This window comes from Seriola lalandi, unplaced genomic scaffold (genome assembly GCF_002814215.2).
Source record: "Seriola lalandi dorsalis isolate HSWRI2012SDOR001 ecotype SW California unplaced genomic scaffold, Sedor1 jcf7180002053686, whole genome shotgun sequence".
NCBI lineage: Eukaryota > Metazoa > Chordata > Actinopteri > Carangiformes > Carangidae > Seriola > Seriola lalandi.
Genome location: NW_019524239.1, coordinates 249,766 through 273,059, shown reverse-complemented (window position 1 = coordinate 273,059; position 23,294 = coordinate 249,766). Strand labels below are relative to the sequence as shown.

Here is a 23,294-nt window from a genome sequence, read left to right as displayed (position 1 = left end):
AGAACCTGGTCTGTTTAATTTTACATGCAAGCAGCGCATTTGCATTGCCCTTCATTCACTGGACATTTTATTTAAATATTACCAGAGACAAACAAACTTAAGTATGTATGTTGTTACTGACCTCCTTTGGACAATTATCAGGAGCAGGCAACCTGTATCCTTGTTTCAGCAGGTCTATCAGATGGTAGACAATCATCTGGCCCTGCTTCTCATTTCCCATCTTGTCCATAAACACCTGGAACAGTAGTTTTAGTGGAAACACCTCAGTATAACTTTTCAAAATTAAAACTGCATTTCCTGTTTTTAAATACATTGCTCTGCAACAAATCAAGATTGCTCAATGAAGTGATTTCCTCAACACTGCAGTACAAACTAATTACATGGCTATTGTTTCATAGCTTAATTAAGATAATCACACAGGTGACAAAGTAATTAAGGTTATGAAAGGAAAATGGCTACGTGACAGAAAAGTCTAATCGTAAAAGTAAAATAATAAAGAAGTGCGGTACCGCTGGGGGGCTCCAGTTCTTGTCACTGTAAGTGAAGAGTTCGTAGAGGACTACGCCGAAACTCCAAACATCTGATGCCACAGAGAACTTGCTCTCTGTCAGTGACTCTGGAGCATACCTGGAAAACATCACAACATATTATATATACATATATGTGAATAAATGTGAATGCACACATCTTAAAAACATGATTTAATACTACTGTCAACACTAGTCTTACATTACAAGCAGACAGAAATGAAGGCATGAAATAAAAAATGGATGTAAAAAAAAAAAAATCTCCATGTGTAAATCATGCAATCTTATCTTTATCATTTGTGTTTAAAGTCAGTAAAACGGCAATTAAGTGTCAAATCTTCATGCTAATGAATTTCAACTGACATAAATATGAAAGTACTTTTTGAACCGCTGACAAATACTTGTGTTGTCCTCACCAAAAGATGGGACTTTCCCCAGGCTCTCTGACAGTGTAGTACTCTTTGTCCTGCGGCAGCACTTTGGTCAGGCCGAAATCTCCGATCTTCACCCTCATCTCACTCTCCACCAGAATGTTTCTAGTGGCCAGGTCTCTGTGGATGTAACGCTTTGTGGCAAGGTAGTCCATACCCTAGAAGAAATTAGTTAAGTCATGTGTCATTACTATGTATATGGGGGGTGAATATGAAAAATTATTTAAATGGTATCAAAAAGAGTTCTAGACCACTTAGAGCCTTGAACATATTTAAAAAAAAAAATTTTTTTTTAATTTATTTATTTTTTATACAGACTAGCTACAATGGAGTCCAGCTCCAGGAATATTGTTTCAAATATTTGGTACACCAGTACATAAGTATGCCTGTATCACCTTGCAAATCTGTGATGCGTAGTGCAGCAGTTTCTTGGAATCAAAGTGGTCCTTGTGTTTCATGAGATAATCTCTCAAGCTGCCGTAGGGGAGATATTCCATGATCAAGCGAAGGTTCCTTCGTCCTGCGGAAAGTAAGAAATGTGAGACTTATAGAACACTTAGAGAAAATATTCCTGAGAAAATCTAGATTTATTTGTTTCACGGACAAGGTCATTGACGCCCGGGGCGGTGAATGTGGAGACCGTCAAGATGTTATTATGTATAAAAAATGTGCAAAGGTGTTAATATTAAATCAAGAGTAGTTGTGGGCTAAACAAGCTGATCAGTAAAAATTGCTCTATCAGTTGCTCTTACTGTGTCATATATTAACGCATGTCAACCGGTCAGGTGAGGAAGTCTTACTTTTTTTATTACACTGTTTTGTCATATTGTGTCACAAGTTTCCTTTCAAGTCAAGTATTAAGTCAAATTACACAGGTACAGAAAAACGGAGAGAAGACAGCAGGATATATAATCACACCCCTTATAGTGATTTTCCTGACCACTTCATATAACACATATAGACATCAGGCATGTGCTCATACCTGCACTGTAGCAGACACCTTTGTATTTGACAATGTTTTCATGCTGGAGAGATTTGAGGATTTCAATTTCCCGCTCAAAGTCCCTGAGGTGCTCGGCTGTGCTATGCTGTAGTTTCTTCACCGCCACCACCTCCCCTGTGCTGTCCTGCAGGGGGTCGTACCTGCACATCTCCACGCTGCCAAAGTTTCCCTGCAGCGTGGGGTTGGAGGGAGAACACACTTTCACATACAGAAAGAAGTGCTATGGTTTTATTTATCTGAGTTTCAAGAACATGTTCATTTTGCAAAAACACAAAATATAATTTGATGCATTCCCATCAGCTAGGATGGAATCACTGAGACGTGGGTTAAAAGTTTGCTTCTAATAAAAGTATCTCCACAGTATGTGTGTGTGCGCGCATGTCTCACTTTGCCCAGCTGCTTGAGAAAGATGAGATGCCTCTCCTCAAACTGGGCAGGCTCCTGGTTTTCGGAGGCCCATGGGAAACCGAGGCCTCTTGTCCTGTTGGGCACCATGTCGCTTTCCACCAGCAGGTCATAGTCTATAACACAACAAAATGCATGAAACCATTTTCTACAAAATCTGGATGATTAATATGTGTGGGATTCAATGAACTCCCATGATTTTTAGATCTGTCTGCCAGATGTGAAGAAAGAGGAAGTCTTGACTTGTGAAAGGTGACTGGCAGAAAGTCATGTTTTTTTTTTTCCAATTTAGTCTTCCTACCTGGTGTGAAGAGGCTCTTGAGATCTCTGATAATTGCTTTGAAAGATGGTCGGTGTGAAGGCTCGTAATTCATACAGTTGTATATCAGATTGGCCAGCTCTGTCCATTTGGGAGCTGGCAGCTGGTGCCTGTCCTCGTAGAACAAGTTCTTCTACAGAGGAAAATAGCAAAAGTCAGGACCTGCATGTTTTCAACCTGGGTCGGAAAATGATAAAGACACTGGGGAGAGAAGTGTTTGCATTCTTTAAACAATCAAGAGTATCTTTTAAATAACCACCTGCCCTTCTCATTAAAAAAAACGTTAACGGAATAGTTTAACATTTTGAAAATGTGAGAATTTGCTTTCTTGCTGAGAGTTAGTTTAGACGACAGATACCACTGTCATGTCTGTGTGATAAATATGAAGCTACAGCCAGCAGCCAGTTTGCTTAGCTTAGCATAGACTGGAAGCATTCAGAAAAGGTCAGTCTGGCTCTATCAAAAAAATTTAAAATAATTACCTATCTAGCCTCGAATTACTGCTGACGAATTAACATGCTACATCTCATTTGTTAAATTGGCACAAAATCCAAAGAGTAAAAAGGGCACGTTATGGTTTTACACTGGCTTATTTGTTGGAGCTATTTCTCAACCGAGAGCAGTGGCCTTTTGGAGTGGCTGCGGACAGGCGACCAGTGGAAACTCTATTTTTACGCTTAATTCAACATTTCCTTTATTCCAGATCACTCTCAATAAGTCAATATTCTCAATGCATCCTTTTTTCTGACCTTGGAGCAGTCCAGGGTGCTGAGTGGTTTGTCTCCCCCACTGCAGATCTCCCACAGGGTAGTCCCGAAACCCCACTTGTCCGTGGCTAAACTTAGGTTTTGGGGATTTTCAATGCACTCAGGGGGCACCCAAGGGATACGCTCCACCAGTACTGACACATGGAGAAAAAGAAATAGAAACATTAATAAATTAATATGAATGAATCATCCCTCTCAGGTCCACTTCCTTCAGCCAATCATGTTTTTCTGTAAGGGTTAGGGAATTCTTGAGTGGTATTTTATTAACAACCTGATAAGTTGTCTTATAACTTTATCTTACAAGTCTTTCAGCAAGATCAACATTGTATTTATAACTACTGTTTATTGCCACTCCTTGTGTCATTATGTAAATGGTCATTGTTGGTGTTTTGTTGCTTCGTGCTGCTTGCATGGTGATATGTACCAAAACAGTGTTAGCGGTTACTGTGTTATTGTTGCTTTGCATGAGCTGTGTTTATGTTTTCATAATTCTGTTTGTTCTTGCTGCTGTCGTCTGTGGCGTCCCACTAAATGTTATTGCTGTCTCCAGTTGCTTTGCATGGCCTGTGTTTATGTTTTGATAATTTTTTCTTTCTTTCTTGTTGCTGCTGTTTTCCTGGTATCGCTATAAATTTTATTGCGTTGATGGTTCTTGAAAGGTCTGGTCGAAGGACTGCAGTTGAAAATCAGCCAGCAGGCTAACACTGGCACATTTACAGTAATGGAGTAGACGTTTGGGATGGTGAAAACGATGGCAGAAACTGTTAGAGAAAGGTAGGCTGACCAAACTTTGTCCCTGTCAGTAACTGAGACAATCATACCAAGAGAAAACAATGTTGGTGAACATTATTGCCACATGGAAACACACCGGTGTGTGTCTTCTCACTTCAGGACAGTACATGAAGCCATGTGTCCTACCTTCTCTGGGCAGCACAGTGATGCTGATCCCAGGGTCACTGAGCTTGATAAAGGGCAGGCTGCCAGTTTTCCGATCCTCCTCTCTGATCAGAAGAACATTCTTGGCGCAGACATTTCCATGAACAAGGTTCTTATTCTCCTGTGAGCAGATACGGCAGGGACAACATAAAATTCCTTGGTAGAAAAGTATTTCTCATTACATTTCATTTTTCGAGTGAAAGAGTGATGGTGTTTGTACATGTCCGTAGTCTTACCAGATAGTGCATTGCCCAGGCCAGCTGCTTGGCCACTTCTAGCTTCCATGTGATGTTGACACAGCTTTTGTTCTTTTTCAGATAGGTGTCCAGAGAACCAAACTTACCATACTCCTGCACCATCATGTCTGTTAAGCAGATTAGAGGGAGATAATTTTTAAAAGTCTTTTTCAACAACTCTTCCTATTATTCATTGTGTGCTGTGCATTCAGTCATTACTTTGTTTACAAAGAAAGCAGTGCGGGCTGTCATATTTTCCAGACGATTCACAGGTGAATCATCTTGTTTTCTGGCAGACTAGGCACGAGTTGGTGCATTGCTGCCTCCCACTGGTGTAGTTAAGTCATCGCCACTTTGTATTTGTGAGATCTCTACTGCTCAGCAAGGTATAGTCACAATCCATATCGGAGGGCAAATTCCTACTAGTGTACTTTCTTTACTGTTTATACCATCCATCAGTAACTATAATGATGAAGAGCAGAGAAAAAACAGGCCCTATAGACACATTTCAAATAACTTCCAAAATCTTCCATCTTTTCTTTCCTTTCTGCTCTTTCCCTGCATTCAGTAATGTGAATAGTAAAGATTTCCTGACATGTTGCTGTGATGTGTGTGGGCAGTTGCAGGTAGAGTAAAGATCAAGACTGCAGAGGCCCATTAATGACTTGTTGAACCTGAGGGCTTAACCCAGTCAGGGCAGATCACAAAGCAAGTCAGCAGGTCAGAAACCTTATTTCCTCTCCGTTTGATTCTTTGCATTGATTCCTCATGGGTGTTTGACTGCCCACACATTCTGTTTTCAGCATCCCCACATATCTTTAAAAAAAGGTAAGGATAACCTTAACTCTGTGTGTGTGTGTGTGTGTGTGTGTGTGTGTGTGTGTGTGTGTGTGTGTGTGTGTGTGTGTGTGTGTGGTAAACTTACTCTCGTCGCCACAAACACACACACCATAGTTGAGGAGTAAGTGCTTGTAGGAGAGCTGGCTCATCATGCTGGCTGCTTCAAAGAATGACTATGATGAAGGCAAACGGGAGTACAGGAAGAGAAGAAAATTTGATTTGAAATCTTAATTTAATCAGATCCTCTCACCCACTCATTCACCCAGTAAACAAACCAACCTCTGAATAATTGCGGTGAGCCTTGTCCAGGATCTTGATAACGACATCTATCTGATGTATCTCTCCGTAGTCTCCCAGCTCTTTCCTCACACCACAGAAGATTTTGGTGAAAGTTCCTTGACCCAGACTCTCATTCTAAAACACATTTTATTGTAATCTTAAAAACCTGCTTTGGAAAGGAGGCGGAGCACATTTTGTAACTGTATGTAGGTATGTTTACTGTATGTATTACTGTGTGTACCAGTGGAGACATGTAATTTTGTTGTACACTGTGCAATGACAATAAAGGCATTGAATTGAATTCTGTAAAGCATACATTTTAAATATCCAAAGCTCTGGAATAATTACAGGACATAGCTGAAAGTTCAGAAAGAAAATGAGTCAGAAAACAGTATAGCAATAAAGGAAATACCCCTGAACTCTGTGACTGAACGTGTGGTTTTCCTGTGACAGACCTGTTGTACAAAATTTCAAGTGCTCAACCAACAAAAAAATACTGTGAGGCGGAAATGGACCAGTCACTGAGGTGAAAGCATGGCTGACATACTGTCACATGCACTCATCCACAGGGACTGCTATTGATGACGCTGAGCTACAGCAGGTCAATCAACTGAGGCAGTCTTTTTGTTAACTGCATCAACCTCACTGACCCTGCAGGAGTCAGGCTGTGGCCTGTTTCTTTGTCGACAAAAGGCATGTATCAGTATATTTTGGCTTTACCTTTAATGTTCTTTCTCAATGAGAAAGTCATACAAGGGCTTTTTCAATAAATATGTACTGTGTAATTATGTGTCTAATCCATTTACACAGTGATGCAATCTACTAAGTCTACAGAGGTGGACTAGTTATGTGTGTTGACATTTTTCTGCTGAGAGAAAAAGCTAAAGCAAGAAGTCAAAGAGGTTTAACTTACGATGATGAGGTCCTCTTTCCGGATCTTGTGGAAGACCATCTGACTGATATGTTTGTGTAGGGAGGGGGAAAGAGGAACCTCTGCCCCTTGATTATTTCTACACACCAGCAGGTTGGATTTATCTGAAGAGAGGTAAAGGTGGACAGGAATTAGGGTCTGTCACTCACATTTTGACACCACATCTGATTAACACTGTAGCAAGGTAATGGCTTTTTAATCTGACATTATTCAATTTGAATAGACCAGCAACAGCTACTAATTCTAAACTTAGATTGCTTAAGAGTTTTGCCAGCTGGAAACCTAGTGAAGTAATCATTGAGTCATTAGTAGTCATTGGTAATCCATCAAAACCCCGTAGAGACATAATGGCCAGGTTGTGCTGGGCAGTAAAAATCTGACCTTTTTCTGCCTATTTAAAGGATAATGTTTGATTCAAAATTCTTACAACTGGCTTCACCTTAATCGATATGGTGCCTTGATGTTTATGTCTATGGGTAAAAAGTTGATAATGGGAGCATGTAAATGGAATTCAAGGACCTCCCCTATGAAAAACTTCAATTTTAAAAGGAAAAGAAGTGCTCATATTTTAAGTAAGGTAAGTGGATTTTAACTAAGGGGAATGCATAATGTTTACCTGTGTAGGGACACACGTTTGCTTCAGTGCTCATGTGTGCGGTATGGTCTGTACGCATGGCAATAAGGTTTACCTTGTATGTTTGTCTGTGAACACTGACCTTTGGGGCTGGGTGGGCAGCACTTGGTCAGCTGAAATGTGTATCCATCTGAGCGCAGCGCCTCCTTTTGATAGCAGTGCAGAAGTTCCCTCAGTGAGCCGAAGCTCCTCTTAGCTCCACTCAGAATGTACTCTCCTGACTCCGTCTTCATGATCTGACAGTGCTTGTAGTCCACCATAGTTTCATACTGAAAATCAAGAGGGAAATGATAAATCAAAAGAAAATCCTGACAGTTGAGTTGTGCTGAATTGCTCTGCAGTGGCTAAAAATATGGGCAATAGTTGAGAGGGTCTGGTGTGTACAACTTTAAGACCACCTCTGTTTTAGCAAACCAGTGAACCAACATAGTAGAGATGCAGCAGTTATAGTGACTTTGACCATCTTACTCCTTACCTGAACAAAGACTGTTACACCAAAGCACTACATTGCATTTACATTCTAGTGTAATGGTCCTGGTTGTTGTGTCATGTTGCATCCGCCAATTAAGGAGATAATCTGGTCTGTTAATGTATTTTGCTAGTCTGCATTTGGTCATGGCTGACGAAGGGAGTTTGTGATGTCAATCGATTAGCAAAGACTGTGTTGACATAGCCCATGTCTTTGTACAGTCACGTGAAAGATACTGTGCCTCACACTGATGATGACCCAACATGAACTACGTACCCCCACTACAAAGGACATGAAGTATTTGTCGTAGTCCCTTGGGCTGCAGCGAAGGATGTACAGGCCTTGGTGGTTACCAGAGCGACGCAGCTTACCAATCGTGAAGTCCATCCTGTGATCAAAGAGACAGAATATGTGTCTTTGTGTGTGTGAATGGTTCTGTGGTTCATGTGTGATGTGCTGCAACTGGGCATATATGTGACACTTACGACACAGGGCCATGGTAATAGCTCTGAATGCACTCCAGAAGTCTTGGTGGAGCCACTTCTTTACACAGGTAATGATGGGCATCGGCGACAAGTCTGTAATATCCATCAACTAATGATACGAATGACAGAGCCTCTGATAGGGAATGAAACTCCAGTTCCTTTGTGGCCATAGAGAGAGACACGGAGACGGGATGCAGAGGAAGACAAAAATAAATCACTCAGTACCTGCTTTGAACTTTAAATCAATATAAACAATCACATTTCAATCAGTATATCTATGCATGTAAGCATAACAAATTGGTATCCTTTCAAGGAAATAGTTAAAAAATAGGTCAGTGTATCAGTCTACTTGTGATAGTGATGCTAAATAAGTGAAACGGGTGATCTTTATATCCGGTGACTCATTTTCTGATCAAAATTGTCTTTCAAACAGGTGAAGAACAGATGTTGCTGTTAAGTCCAGCTGCTGTAACAAACCACTTGAGCACTTTGCTTTGACAACAGGTATGTGGTCATTAGGGAAACACGCTCCTGAAATAATTAGATTAGAATACAACAAAACAAACAATTATTAATTTTAGAGTGATAGTAGAGCATGGAATAGAGAATACTATACCAGGATCTGGCTGTTCTGTCTGGTGAGGGTAACTATGCGACTCTCCGCAGAGCCTTCTTTATTGGCCTGCTTGATGCTGATATCAATGACGTCAGGGAAGTCACAGTATGTCTGTAGCTCCTGGAGACACAAAAAGAGTACAAAATAGTAGTTTGCATTTGTATTAGATGAGGAAGCATGTACACACATGCGCACTTGTTGTTACTGGCATTTTAACCATTTCCTGGAGCGCCATCTATAGGTGAAAAAACAGCCATTACAGCATTATACTGTGGCTGACTGGCAATGTACAAATGCATTACCATGGCAACATGAACTCATCTCCTGGTCCTCACCTCCTCTGCTCCCTCTTCCTCTTTCCCTTTTGACCACTGGATGCCCTTGTTGCCCATGACAACGATGGTAACCTCGCGTGCCGAGAGGTCGGTGACTTGGAAGCGCTCAGAGTAGAGAGAGGGCAGCAGCATCTCCAGGCTCATTAGGTATTTGAGCTTGAGGTTACACACGGTGGCCTTGCATTCACTGAACTGCTGGATAAACCTCCTGAAGCGATAGCGGATCCTCTTCCGAGTCAAGATGTTATATTCTTGGATGCGGCTCTGCATGCATCTCGGCAGGAAGGATTTGTAGCTAAAAGCCGTGGGGGGTGGGGGGTTGGTGGTTAGGTGTAGATGGAGTTGGTGATAACAAAAAGAGGAAGGAATAGTGAACAAAAATCAAGAAAGATAAAGAGAAAGGGGAGGGGCAAGTGAAAGGAAACAAAGTTAAAAGAGCAAACACTATCCTTACTTTCTGCCAATCAGTTTGCATGTTGAGTCTACCTCAGGAGAATCAGTCAATAGTCATCACATAAACTCATTTAAATGTAAAGGTAATGTGAAATAAATTATTGATGAATTAGATATTAGAGAAATTATAGGAGAATTCACATTTCAAGTATAAACACAGTGCATAAACGTAGTATACATCAGATATTATAGACACGTTTTCAACTAAAATATCTCACACAGAGATAATTCATTCAGCTGTATGCACATGCATAATGAAACTATCTTGATGCTCACTGTGTCCTGAGCAGCTTGTTATTCACATGCTGTACCACATGAACGCCAGCATAACAGCAAGCATTTCACATTATTTAGGTGAGAGTGAGTGCGGCCAGACTGCGGTTCAGAGAGACACATTACCAACATTTTTTTTCCTCTCCAAGATCATTTTTGCCTTCCCGTAGTTTGGACGAAATACTGTATAAAAGCAGCAACACTAACCCAAAATATTGTAACATTATTCTTGTATCTCTAGTGAGTGAGAGCATCCTACCTGGTATCATTGTAGATGTCAACAGGTGACTGACCATTCTCTTTAGCAAGCCTCATCATGTCCAGTACCGCCATGCCCAGACACTCCTCCTGGGACTCGTGGCTCACCGGGGTTTGAACCCAGCCATTAAGAAAGTCACTACGCCACTGAGGAAGGAAAAGAAAACACAAGATGCAAAAAATGGTTGTTGTTGATTATAAACCTCTTTATAGAACATGAAAATTTATGTCATAATAGAATCCATGTACTTAAATTATTCTATATTTATCAACAATCTCATGAGGCTGTACAGAGCTGCAAAGTTTGCACAAGCACATAGAAAAAAAGCAGAAACTATTTCCCCACAAACGCACACACAAGCACACATGTGGGCAAAGACATACAAACAAAGTGAAAAGAACCCTGAGATACACTTGTTCCCCATTTCTGCTTCTTAAACACACTTACTACCCCACTTCCTGTTTTCTCAGGTTTAACAAAAGAATGGGTTGACAATAGACAGACTAACGGACTCACCCACATTTGTTCTTAGAAAAACAGATAAAAAAGAAAAAGCAAAGCAAGAATGAGAAAGGGTGGAATGGAGGTTAAGTTGGGGGCATTAGTCTTAAGACACTGTTCTCTGGTTTGCTCCCAAAAACACACAAATGATCCAGACTAAGGATAAACCATATGTTTGAAAAACACAAATACAAAGACACAATACAAATATAAAATACCAACATACAAAGTACACTTTGCAGAAGAAAATAACTGACTTAAAGTTGACTGAATGTAAGGCGTACATCATAAAGACTAACCTGAAAAAACTGGTATGCCATTACACAATCATCCATCACAGGGCTCTCCATCCCCTTAGATACACCATAGCGATGGGCATAGAATGAACTGCTGTTGTTATACCAGCCAGGAAAATAGTACCTGGATAGAAGAGGGAAAAAAATGAATCCAAACAAAACAAAAAAAGAAAAAGAAAAGAAAAATATAACAAGAAAAATCTGAAACAGATTAAGGAGATTAAAAAACTAAATGTTTACCTGATTCTGAAGTGCAGGTTCTCACATGCTGACTGGCAGAGTTTAAAGATGTGATTAGGAGGGAACCATATCCGGTCACTTTCCCTCATCAGGCCAAACAAGTTGCAGTACACTGGAGCAATCCCTGGAGAGAAAGAAAACAATCATCATTTTTTTATTAAACAAGAATGAGTCATGTTAATCAAATGTTTATTATAAAACAGCACAAGCACTTTCATTCTGGTGCTACAAGTCCATTAAAAGTCCCAAAAACTCTCTGTACTTAGATTGAATTTGCTCCTTCAGTAACTGGTGCACATATGAGTGAGCAACTATTTTCCATTTGGAAAACACTTTTTAACTCGGCATTGAGGGTGTGGAGCATGCTGCCTGTAATTCAAATTTGGAGAGCCTACTCATGTACTAATCCTGTATGCAGGTCTGAAGTAAAGTACTCCTTTTCACAAACAGCACACATTACTAACCAATTCCTAAAAATGAAACTGGTTAAAGAATGACAGCTGGCCAATATGTAGACATAAGCATACACATTCATATACTGTATGTATGTATGTAAGGGACACGTCACTCTGCTACTCATTGACCTATACTGTCTACCCATGGCCGCCCATATCAAATTCAAGTCACTAATGCTTGCCCTCAGAGTGACTTCTAGGTCTGCTCCCATCTACTTGAACTCAGTCATACAGCCTTATGCTCCTTCTCGCCCACTGCGTTCCTCCAGGGAATGTCGTTTGGCATTGTCTTCCTCATCTGTGGTTCCCTGATGGTGGAACAAGCTACTGAATGCTATCAGAGCATTCTCTATCTTCAAGAATCTCTTGAAGACTCATCTCTTCCGAGAGCACTTGCTCTGCTAGCACTTTTGGTGCATTTTATCTCCTTCCACCCACTTACTTCCTAAGTACTACATCTATTAATAGCACCAAGTTTTCCTGCTGCACTGAAGCTTTAGTCCATCACTTGATTTGCTTTGGATAAATGTGTCTGCCAAATATAAATATATACATACACAAACACATCTTGTAGTAGCACTTCAGACTGCAAGCAACTGTGATTTGACAATGACAATACTAACTTCTTAGTTGTGCTGACACAATGAAAACCTAGTATATGGCTGGGCTGTGTATAATCTGAGGATGTAATATATAAACAACTGCTTTAGTTGTGGTGTGAGGAGCAGTGATGGCTGGCATTAGGGGAGTGACTCTGGGACGCCAGTGATCACTGTCTAGCCTCCTGGAGGTGTCGTGGGACCAACTAGACGAAACACTGGTGAAAGGAGGTTCCCACCTGATGACCCCAAAGACATGTTAGTCATCGCTGCTCATTAGTCTGTATAGCTAAATTAATAGTTATCATAGGACTTAGGATGTTAAGCTTAGGGAGCTATTCACTGAGTCTGGTCCATTTTCTGTAGCACAAGTTTCTTTTGTTTACCTTAAAATAAACAACTGCCTTAATGGAAAGCACCCAAAGCCTGCTGGAAAAGTTGAAAAATCTTGCTAGATAATGTAATACACTAATTAGCATAATAATGACGTAATTGTGTCTTATTTGCATTCTGCCTAGTGTCAGTCGGTTTCAGCCCTTTATCTGTTTACTTCTCTCCTACTCTCTGTGCTCAGATATACAGTTTTAAATAAGCTGATTTCCCAATAAAGCTGTTCTCATTTACATGTTTTTCTGTTTCTGTTGTCAGACAACAGAGCAATTGAAATAGTCCCTGAATTGCAGCCCATTAAGACTCCATGATAACCAGCAGTCACTTCCAAGCCATTTCCACTGCCAAAATCCTGATTTGATAACTAACGACATCATCTGACAAAATCACCATACACATAAATTAAAGACAAAAGACTGTGCTGTGTACTTGTAGAATAATCAATTCGAGACAAAGCTAGAAGAGACAGAATATCTTGTTTTATTTTGTCTCTTGCACAGAGCACAGCCTCCGTCTGGTTAACAAACTGCTGCCTCGCCTCTGTGGCCCTCAGTAGATGCAAAGAGTGGTGTGTCTCTCACTCGTGGGGCAGTACTGGTGACTCTCCTCTAGTAGCTAAGCTAAGGTTTGTCCAAATCATTTTGCAACAATAACAACATTCAGCCAACCAATGGAGTAACTTCATCACTCACTCAACTCTATTACTTACTAAGTCACTCACTCGCGGACATTCAGGGATATATAACAATTAGATTTCCTGCTAAAAAACAAAAACACCCATGAACTGCTTTGCAAGTTTGCCTATTTGCCAGAAATTTTATTTTGATGAAGACTTTTTATGATCAAAGACGATGACAATGATGCACAGAGTATTGCAATCTCAGTATGGATGACTTTTATCACTTCATCCGACAACAATAGCCAGCTTAATAGTGCTTGAACATCAAGCAATCCTGGAAGACATGTCTATGTTTTTGCCTCTAACCATTCCCACAATACCTCATTCTGTCTTCACAACGCTAACACCACTAATAACAAGGTGTTTTATCAGCTGGCCCAAGTGGTTCACTAGCAGACAGAAAATGTCATTATACAACAGGAAGCACTCACAAGAGTGAAGCAATGGTAAGGGGATGGGAGTGCTGTGTAAGAGGATGTATGCTCAACCACAAGAGAGGAAGTTGTGTCAAAGTATTAACAAGGTTGATAAGTAATTCCTACCTTGTATTAGTAATAATAAAGTAAGTAATGCACTGCAGAGTAAATTACTGTATTTTCCACACTTTAGGAGCTGAGATTTGGTGCATTTTATGAACTTAACTATATAATTCATACAATTTAATTCAAAGACCAACCACAGACTTTGACTTGGCAGAATTTTTCCAAATTTCTTACTGTGAGGCCAAAAAATTGGAAATTCTTCTTTATCATCATCATTATCATATTAGGTCTTAATATACATTAGATCTGAACTATATTTGTGAAAACATTTGACTTCATTCTGGTGGTGATGCAAAATCCCACCCATCTCCTTGCATCATCAAATTTTAACTTGATGGTTTGTGGGAAGGTAGAAGGTAGAAATAAAGATGAAAAATAGACAAAGACAAGAGGCAGAAAATAGGAAATGACCAAATTAAGAAAAAAAAAGAAACGCAAAGGGATACAGAAAAAGCGGAAGATAAAAAGGAGAGAGAGAGGGGTTTGTTTCTTATCGGCTCAAAAGGGAATGGAGCAAGAGCGCGTGGCAGTAATAGATAGAGCTAAGGCGGAGAGGAAAACAGACACAACAGTCGACAACTTCCTGATTTGGGTTTGCTAGAAACAGAAGGCTAAAAGCTAGACTCAGTGCTGCAGTTCTGTTTCCACAAAATAAACACTGGATTGGCCCCAATAGCCAAAACACCTATCTCCATTTCCTTACCAGCAGATTCTTATGAATGCTGAATATACAAACAAGGATTTTTTTCTGCATGGTTGAAAGGTACATGATTGGTTACATCACACATATTTACAGTATATATATAATGCAGACTCATCAGAAGGATTTGTATCTTCACAGAATAATACTAATTACCCCACACTTGTTATAACTGAAGAAGGCATGTAAATAAACTTCACAAAACACTCCTTTTGATTATTTATTTTCTTGCTAGATACATAGACCCAGCATGTTTCTTGTTATATGCATGGGAGGCAAATTAATCACAAGCTGCCAAAACAAGTTAAATAATAAAATGAAGGGATAAACAACATTCTTAAAAAATATATTCCCTGATTTGGTGTGGAGAGGACTGTATATATTCAGGCTTTTTTTTCTTCAAGAAGTTAAAAGCTTAGAGGGCATGAGATGTGTGTGATTGCTCTATTGAGAGGTATTTCAGACTATCACAGCTTGGTCTCAAAACACAAGCTTCAACAACTACAGACACCCTGTCCATTTATGGCCCATTCCATGATCTACACTGACAAAAGCACCAATGCAAGTAGTAGTAGTATTTGTTTTATGAGCAGTCTGACATGGAACATAATGCTGTTTTCACTGCCTTGCTTAATGCCATACTGCCTTGCAAATGCCCTTACTTCTATTTAGGATTCAATTTAATACCTTACAATAGCGTCATGACATTTTCAATACAGCAGAAATGTCTGAATGTCTGTGTTTCTTCCATTTCCAATTTATGTAACAACTAACTTAACTGTATTTAAGTGTAATATTTGACAGTTTTCAATAAAATGATGTATTTGGCCTGACATATTTAGAGTTAGAGTGGTTTCTCACAGAGGGGTAAAACACCAAATCACATCTGTGATGATAAAAATGAGGACATCATTTATCCAGTGAACTTTTCATGGTTTTATATAGCATATACGATAGACTATATTTTTACTGTCTTTCATTTCCGCTTTGTTTTCTTACATGTTTTATGCATCATGTAACAGCTATATTTCACGGATGTTGCTCAACAATGATAAAAATGTATTTTGTGTGTGTGGGCAGGCATTAGAACTGAAATTCTCTTTTGACTCACCACAAGCTTTCGCTGCAGTGATGCACAGTTCCTCTGCTACGTATTCCCCAGGTGGAAACGTGAGCACACTTTCTGAACCTTTGGCCCTACCCCTTCCTCCATCCTTCCCCAGGTAGTAAATGTGGACAGTGAGGCAGGTTGCATCAATGTCCTGCTTGGGGTCACATCCGGCAGCTGTGTCGAGGTCAGGGCAGAGGCCATTGTGATGTGCTGTGGGACCAGAGGTGGGCGGGTCCATGTCTGTCAGCAGAATACAGGCCATGTGCTGCTTAAAACAAACATTCACCTGTCAGGGATAGAGGAAAAGAGACAGGTAACAGTGAGAGTGAGTAGAAAGGTTCAGTATACTCAGTTGTTCTTGGAAGTTAATTTGATTGGAGGACATTATTTTTGACTGAATCTAGTAGTGTTTATCAGCAACGTTCTGACTGACCGATTTATACATCTTATACTTGGGTCACATGGCAACTAAGCTTTTGAGATTTTAATGTGTTAACACAGTAAAATCAGGGTGAATTGGGGGATGAAAATTTTAAATCTTGTCACGAGGCAAGCCCTCACATGCACCTCAGTCTGGAAGAGGAAAAAAGGTCTTCTGAAAAATGCAGAGTGGGTGGAAGTAGAGGCTGAAATTGAGATAACAGGACACAGCTAGAATAGAAGAAAGGAGTCACAGTAGATGGTGAGAAGCCATCTATTACTTATGCTCTGAATGGTTTTCATTTAATAGAGTCACATCAGTGTTTGCTGCCAGCATTATAATGTGTATCTTGGCTGAGGCTGCTTTGCTTGTAAAGAGCTCTGCAAAAATAAGCTGTTATGTAGAATTAAGTACTTTGTATTTAAATGAGAAAGGGATCAAGAGTGAAGCTTGAAGACAGAACAGAACGGCACAGCTTTGCCTGGTCAGTTCACATTTAATTTGCACTTGATCCTAAATTGCTGTTTGCTGCATTTATCAGCACACCAAACAGTGAAGTTGCACAAGCTTGGTAAATGTATGGAGACCATAGCACTTTAGAACAGTGGCTGATTCAGATGCCTTAGATTCTATGGTATCTCTCTCTATAACCATAAAATGTTAGCTGACACGAGATGAGCATTACTTATCATCAATTATATTAGTTATCAGCACACAAAATTACTTAAAGACTGCAGTGCAGTAGGCTTACTGTACAGACTGCGCTGGGCTGCCTACAGCGGTTTTGGTTTTCAAGCTATGTACATGGAAAATGCATGTTTTTTGTACATGGAACATTTGGTACTGTCTCTGTTCCAAATTCTAATATTTATTAGTACATATGTTAGGTAAATTCTTGAATTCTATAGTTTTTAGTTATGCTGCCAGCATGGCTTTAACGATGGCAGTTTTAGTCCTTTGATCCTCCACTTTGATCCAGACTAAAATATCTCAACAACAACTGGATGGACTGCCATGAGATTTCAGATATCCATTAGGTGCCCAGAGATGATCCCCTGACTTTTCCTCTAGCACCATCAGCAGGTTGAAGTTTGTGGTTTTGAGTGTGATGTCCTGATAACGATTGGATGCGCTGCCATGACATTTGATACACACTCAAGTCCCTCTCAGGATGAATTGTATCAGCTGTACTGTTTTTAGTCCCAATCAACAATCTTAGTTTACCACCTAATCGTACCACCCTAACACCATAGACTAACATGGTGAACATGTTAAACACTATAGCTGCTTAGCATCAGATAAATGTACTGGAAATAACCCAAATATTAAATGTATACCAATTTAGAACATTATAACTAAAAAAAATAGCACAAATTCCAACCTGTGAAAACTGAAGTTACCCTCCTGTACACCATTGGAATAATGTGTTTAATAACAAGCCTCTTATGGCCCGATTGGAATGATCCCTCATGTGCATATCCCATTGACAATTATCTCAGCAGGTTATCAAATTTCAATTTTCCCTAATTACTCATATGAAACCTGTGTAAAGAAAACTGGACGTGCAACATGAAGTCTCTTTAAGTTTTTGGTTTAGTTTTGTCTACAGTGAAACATATATAAATATACATATATATATATACATATATATATATATATATACACATATATTAATCCCGGTAATGTTTGTGTGCTTTGTTTATATTGTTTGTGTTCATGCTGTTCCATTTCCTCTTTATGATGATTTTTAACTCTTATCAGCTGCTAGTAACACCCTTGTCTGGTTGTGCTACATCATCTCAAGGGTGATATGCTACAAGGTTTACACTGTTTTGAACATGTTACTGTGCTGTTGGTCTTCATGGTAATCTAGACTGTAGCCTGAATAACAATACACTTTGCTAACTGTCATCACTGTACAGGACAATGGCATATTATGCATAACTCAATACCCACCTCCAAAAACAGACTGAACTGATGAAAAAAAGCATATTATTTGTTTTGTTTTCTTTAATCTTTTCTCTTCAATATCTATGAGCCATTTCGACCCCAACACACACAGCTTGTTTGAGATTGGAAATATTACGTTGAACTGTCTTTAAGAAGGTTAAACATATCATGGAATATTGGGGAAAAAAGTTGCATGTACCAAATGCCTCTTCTACTCTAATGCCTCGTCTACAAGCCTGTAATCAAAAGCAGACTAGCAATGCAGAGGAAAGTTCTAGTGGAGTGAACCTGTTTCAGTGCCTGAGTTGAAAACAGTAATGGTCGTCCCATATTTAGATTTGTAAGACTGTAATTGATAACTCTTATTCGGGCAGTTAAACGTCAATAAAATAAGAGGAAACACTTGATCCCTGTCTGGAAATTGACTGCAGTGTTTTGTATGTAGCTCAGAACCTCCAAGATAACAGATATATTTTACTACTCTGCAACGTTGGCATGCATTCTCCTCTCCATCTGGTGAAATATTTTCATCATGTGTCACTTTGACTACAACAGCTGTTTAAAGATGTGAGTTGACTGAACCCACAGCAGGTTGTTCTTTAGTGTTTTTTAGGGGTTTTTCCCCACTGTCTTCTAGAAAGCTTGGGCTGGGTTGAAAGCAGTTGATGGCCTGTGCAAAGCCAAATGAGTCAAAACCAAATAAGCCAAATGACTGTGATGATGGATGCTTATACTTTTTTGCCAATTACCATTTCTCATCAATCAATAAGGGACTGAAGCCTTGACCTTGAACCTTTGATAGTAGTTACAGCTTTGAAACTTTTAACTGGATTTGTCTGTGTCCGCTTTGCACATATGGACACTGGAATTTTACACCACTCCTCTTTGAGACATTGCCTAAGTTCTCTCAAGTGGCACAAAGACCATGAAAGTTTTTTCCCCCCAGCATGATGCTGCCAGCACTGGCTCCGTGTTTGGGATGATGTGTTTCTGCTGAAGTGTCTGCAACAGATGAAGCACCTTGGCAACAATTGTCTTATGCTCACTGTCTCAGCCTTGGAAACCTGTAGCTCCTTCTCATGGCACCATTAGTCATCATCCCAAGTTGATGTATTCAGCTTGCTTTGTCTGACCAACAAGATTTCAAGATTTCTGTTTATTAAAAGCCACTAAACTAAAACTGAGCAAATATTTATATTTGAGGAGACTAGGATTTATTTTTTCCTTTTTTGTTCAATTCATAATGTAAGCAATAACTAAAATTTGTTACAGATTGATTTTCTGCCAAATGACTTGTCCTTCTGGTCTAGTCTAATAGAGTGAGTAAATTGTTGTGATTCCAGTATCACTTCTCACCATTTTGTTACCTCAGCAGAGAACACAAAGACAATATTTTGACATATGATCATAAATATTTAGTAGAATGTTTAGACTGCTCGGTGCAAATCTAATATCATTTATCAAAGTCCAGCTGCCCTCAATTCAACTCTTCTTAGATAACCATGACCTGCATGACTGAGAACCTTCACAGATATCTTTATTAAGCATTTTGGGATGGACCCCCTCAGTATGGTATGTCAGTGTGAAAGGACCGCCAGGAAAATTGCGGACTACAGAAACCACTTATGGTTCAACCTGAGATGCCATCAACACAGACTCATACCAGACAGACTATGTCTAGGTTCCTTAGTGAAAGGCTACAGAGCCTGGAGAAGGCTCAAAACCAGCTACTGAATGAGAAAGTGAGACAGGTCCATTTCATCGTTGAAGACTGACTGTTTACTCCAGAGACTGACACCACATCTGTCCACTCTTGCAGAATGTCACTCATTTCATTGAGAAACATGCACACACCTCCATATAGTCTGTGTGCTAGCTTCAATCCAAGAAGAATCACATCTTCAGTACCTACGACATCAACTTGGTACCAAAGTATTGGTTCTCGTGACATCCCTAGTCTGGAGTACCTGAGAGAATCTGGAGATCTTCAACAAGCATTCAGAAAGAAACTGGTTCATCTACACACCCAAGTCTACAAAAGCGATCTAGTTTATTCATTCCAAAGCAGTGAGGAATGCACTCCCTCGAGGACAACAACGCACATATTTTGGACAGGGAGGACAGGTGGTTTGAAAGGGGAGTGAAGGACGCCATAGAGAAACCAGCCCTCAACAGAGGAGGAGGTCTATGACACAACTTATCCCCCACCTACAATTCTGTCCTTTCATCCTTTCCCAGGATATTTAACAACCATTGAAACTTGGCTTCAGGTGACTCCAACAAACCTAACCAATGTCATTACAACGGCCAGGAGCATAACTAACAAATAAGATCAGTGGCCTTTATAATAACCCCACAGAGGTTAAAGGTCACACCGCCAGTCAGTCAGTCAGTCAGGACAGGAGAAGCCTTTTGGATGAGAAGTGAAATGTCTGAGTGACTGTGGCTTGTGTGAATATCATATTGTGTGAATAAAGTTTATAGTATTTTTCTGGCAAAGAAGAGTTTTTTTTATCTTTTGATGGTGAACACTTTCAACTAGAGTAACCCACTAAATGCAAAGTTAACAATGCTCTACAGTGGTCTTATTTCAGGATTCTATTTCAACTGAATATTATCACCATAAAAACAGAAATGCACAATCAGTAAAGTTAGCTGCTGTACTACATTGTGTAAGAATAAGAATAAAGGAAAACACTGCTCTCTCACCAGTTCCTCTGTGTGTTTACACACCCAAAACGTTTATCATGAAGCAGGCAGGCAGAGAGTTAGACCAGTTCCTTGCTGGGTCTTATCAGGGCCTTGGGGCTAGTGGAGGTCAGAGCTATCAGCTCACCCACATTTTGCCCTTTATGGCTGATCTGCTCCACTGCTGGCTACTCTTTAATTGGTCTCTGGACATTTTTCACTTATCTACCAACTGCTGGGCTTCCTCTAAAGTTGGGATAAAGTTTCATATTGGGCAACAAAAACAATTACAAAAGTCCCTAAATTGTTTTGGAGAAACTGAAATCTTCAGTTACTGGCTATGCTACAGCTTTCCCAACTAGAAAACAGAGCTCGCTGTGTCTTGCAGATGGGTGTTTCATTCTTTCATTTTTCTCTCTCATCTTTAGTTATGTCAACGAAATGCTGTATTTGAAGAGTGATACCAATTCTGTCAGAGGAAATATGGGCATGTCACAGTAGGAGAAAAGCACATTGATTTGCACAGAGCAGTATAATCATTCTACTAAATATAAGTCAAAATATTATCTTTGTACACTCTAATGAGGTAACTAAGCATAAGTCCGAATTGCATGAAATCAAGTTGTGAAGCACTGCCAAATACTAACATGTTATTTCACCAACATTTGTAAAGTTGAAACACAGTCAAAACAGAGGAAACTCCCCTGATAACATAGGGGGATTTTAAGGCTGAAGAAAAAGGAGCAGGGTGGTCTACACAGGGTGTGCAGTGAATAACAGCAAATACAACCACATTATGTTTTAGCTTCGGATGTCCCAGAGGCTTAGTCAGACCTCACGTGTATGAACAAATCATCAATGAAATAAAATGATTGAGTATTAAATCCCAATGAAATCTGCAGAAAGAACTTTGAGATAAAACAGCTGTGCTCCCTTGCACCACAGCACCAAAAGGAAGTAATGGAAATGAACCTGCAAATCCAATGAGCCATGTACATATAAAAAGGTGTAAGAAGAGGCTAAAAAAAAAAAATATATATTTCGTTTTGACATCTGGCTGTAACATAATAAGCTACTCAATGAAGAAACAGTGATTATCCAAGTCTTACTGCAAAGCAAATGTAATAAGCATAAACAAAATGGTGAGAAAGGATAGTGAAATTGCAACAATATACTTGACCTACTAGACCTGAAAAGACAAGTCATTTCAAATAAAATTAATCTGCAACAATTTTGAGTGTGAAAAAAATCCCTGGTCTCAGCCTCTCAAATGTAAATATTTGCTAGTTTTTAGTTTAGTGGTGTAGTGTTTTTTAGTAAACTCAAAATTGGTCAAACAAAACGAGCTGAAGATATCAACTTGGGGTGATGATTAATATGGAAAATAATCATCACATTAACATACAAGACAGTACCTAACAAAGTATTCATGAGAGGGTTACGAATGAGGAAGGCTACCATGAGACCTATGACAACTCTGAAGGAGCTACAGGTTTCCAAGGCTGATATACAGAACATAAACAACTGTTGCCTGGGTGCTTCATCTGTTGCAGCTTTATGAGAGCTATGACTATTACACAAAGCAGTAGGTTTGATAACCTGATACATCTGCCGAAACACATTATTCAAAACAGAGAGCAAGTGCTGGCAGCATCATGCTGTGGAGAAAAGTCCATTGATGGCCCTTGAGAGAACTTGAGTATTTCCTCTCTGACAGCCAAGATCGGTCAAGGTCTGTCCTTTGTTTGCCAAGGGGTACAGCTGTAACAACAGGAGAACTTCTAATGTTCTCGTCAGGATTAGCTCCCCGGCCATCAGCAGAAGAGCTGCTAGCATCCTCACTGTCACTAGATTGCATGTGTTTACAAAACACTGATATTTTGGCCTGACTTTCATACATTTTGGGTCGACGTCTTTCCATCTCTGGATTTAGAGGGATTTATAAGACTTGTTGGAAAGCTTTTATTGCACTTAACATAACAAGCATTTAACCTGTGTCTCCACTGATACACTCCATGTGTTTGGAGAGGGGATAAGACATACACATGGTGAAACAAAAGACAGTGGAGAGAAACAGAACCATAATGACAGCAAAATGCTGATTCAGTGAGCTGAAATGAAACAAGTGCACATAGATTAGGTAAATAACATATATAATATTTAGTTTTCTTCATTTAGTTTTTCTTAATTTTGTGGTTTCTTAGGCGAGTGGGGGGGTCCAGTTGGGGGAGGCAGGCCCCCAAAGCAATGGTAGTGGAAACACTGAACTACTTCTAAAGGTTCCTCCAGCAACTTGGGGGCTGATTACTCAGTTTGTCAAGGCTGCAACCGCTTGTTGATTGATTCGAAATGTTAAGAGGTGAAAAAGTCTGGCTGACCATGATCACATACTAATTTGGCTCATCTTTGTACAGGCCATCAACTCTACAGCTTTCAACCCAGACCAACCTCTCTCGAAAACAGGGGGAAAACAACAGAGGACCCCTGGTGACATCAATCACCTCACATCTTTAAACAGCTATTT

General features: G+C 39.7%; 1 protein-coding gene across 2 annotated transcripts in view; it reads right to left on the bottom strand.

Moving 5' to 3' along the window:
- LOC111651535 (tyrosine-protein kinase JAK2-like) overlaps positions 1-23,294 on the bottom strand; it is a 29,828-nt gene that overhangs the window by 2,517 nt on the left and 4,017 nt on the right. Inside the window, exons 1-23 of one of the 2 annotated variants that reach the window (XM_087172732.1) lie at positions 20,792-20,809; positions 15,712-15,997; positions 11,236-11,359; positions 10,999-11,119; positions 10,199-10,344; positions 9,214-9,508; positions 8,879-8,998; positions 8,263-8,420; positions 8,054-8,165; positions 7,391-7,577; positions 6,657-6,778; positions 5,744-5,878; positions 5,550-5,637; positions 4,625-4,752; positions 4,371-4,509; positions 3,435-3,586; positions 2,668-2,818; positions 2,349-2,482; positions 1,941-2,130; positions 1,354-1,478; positions 944-1,116; positions 510-627; positions 122-235 (exon numbers count right to left, since the gene is read on the bottom strand). In XM_087172732.1, coding sequence (XP_087028858.1) covers positions 122-235; positions 510-627; positions 944-1,116; positions 1,354-1,478; positions 1,941-2,130; positions 2,349-2,482; positions 2,668-2,818; positions 3,435-3,586; positions 4,371-4,509; positions 4,625-4,752; positions 5,550-5,637; positions 5,744-5,878; positions 6,657-6,778; positions 7,391-7,577; positions 8,054-8,165; positions 8,263-8,420; positions 8,879-8,998; positions 9,214-9,508; positions 10,199-10,344; positions 10,999-11,119; positions 11,236-11,359; positions 15,712-15,973 — 3,294 coding nt within the window. In that variant the 5' untranslated portion in view covers positions 15,974-15,997; positions 20,792-20,809. Of the gene's footprint in view, positions 1-121; positions 236-509; positions 628-943; positions 1,117-1,353; positions 1,479-1,940; positions 2,131-2,348; positions 2,483-2,667; positions 2,819-3,434; positions 3,587-4,370; positions 4,510-4,624; positions 4,753-5,549; positions 5,638-5,743; positions 5,879-6,656; positions 6,779-7,390; positions 7,578-8,053; positions 8,166-8,262; positions 8,421-8,878; positions 8,999-9,213; positions 9,509-10,198; positions 10,345-10,998; positions 11,120-11,235; positions 11,360-15,711; positions 15,998-20,791; positions 20,810-23,294 lie in introns of those variants that run through there. The other variant, XM_023401503.2, reaches the window with a different exon arrangement.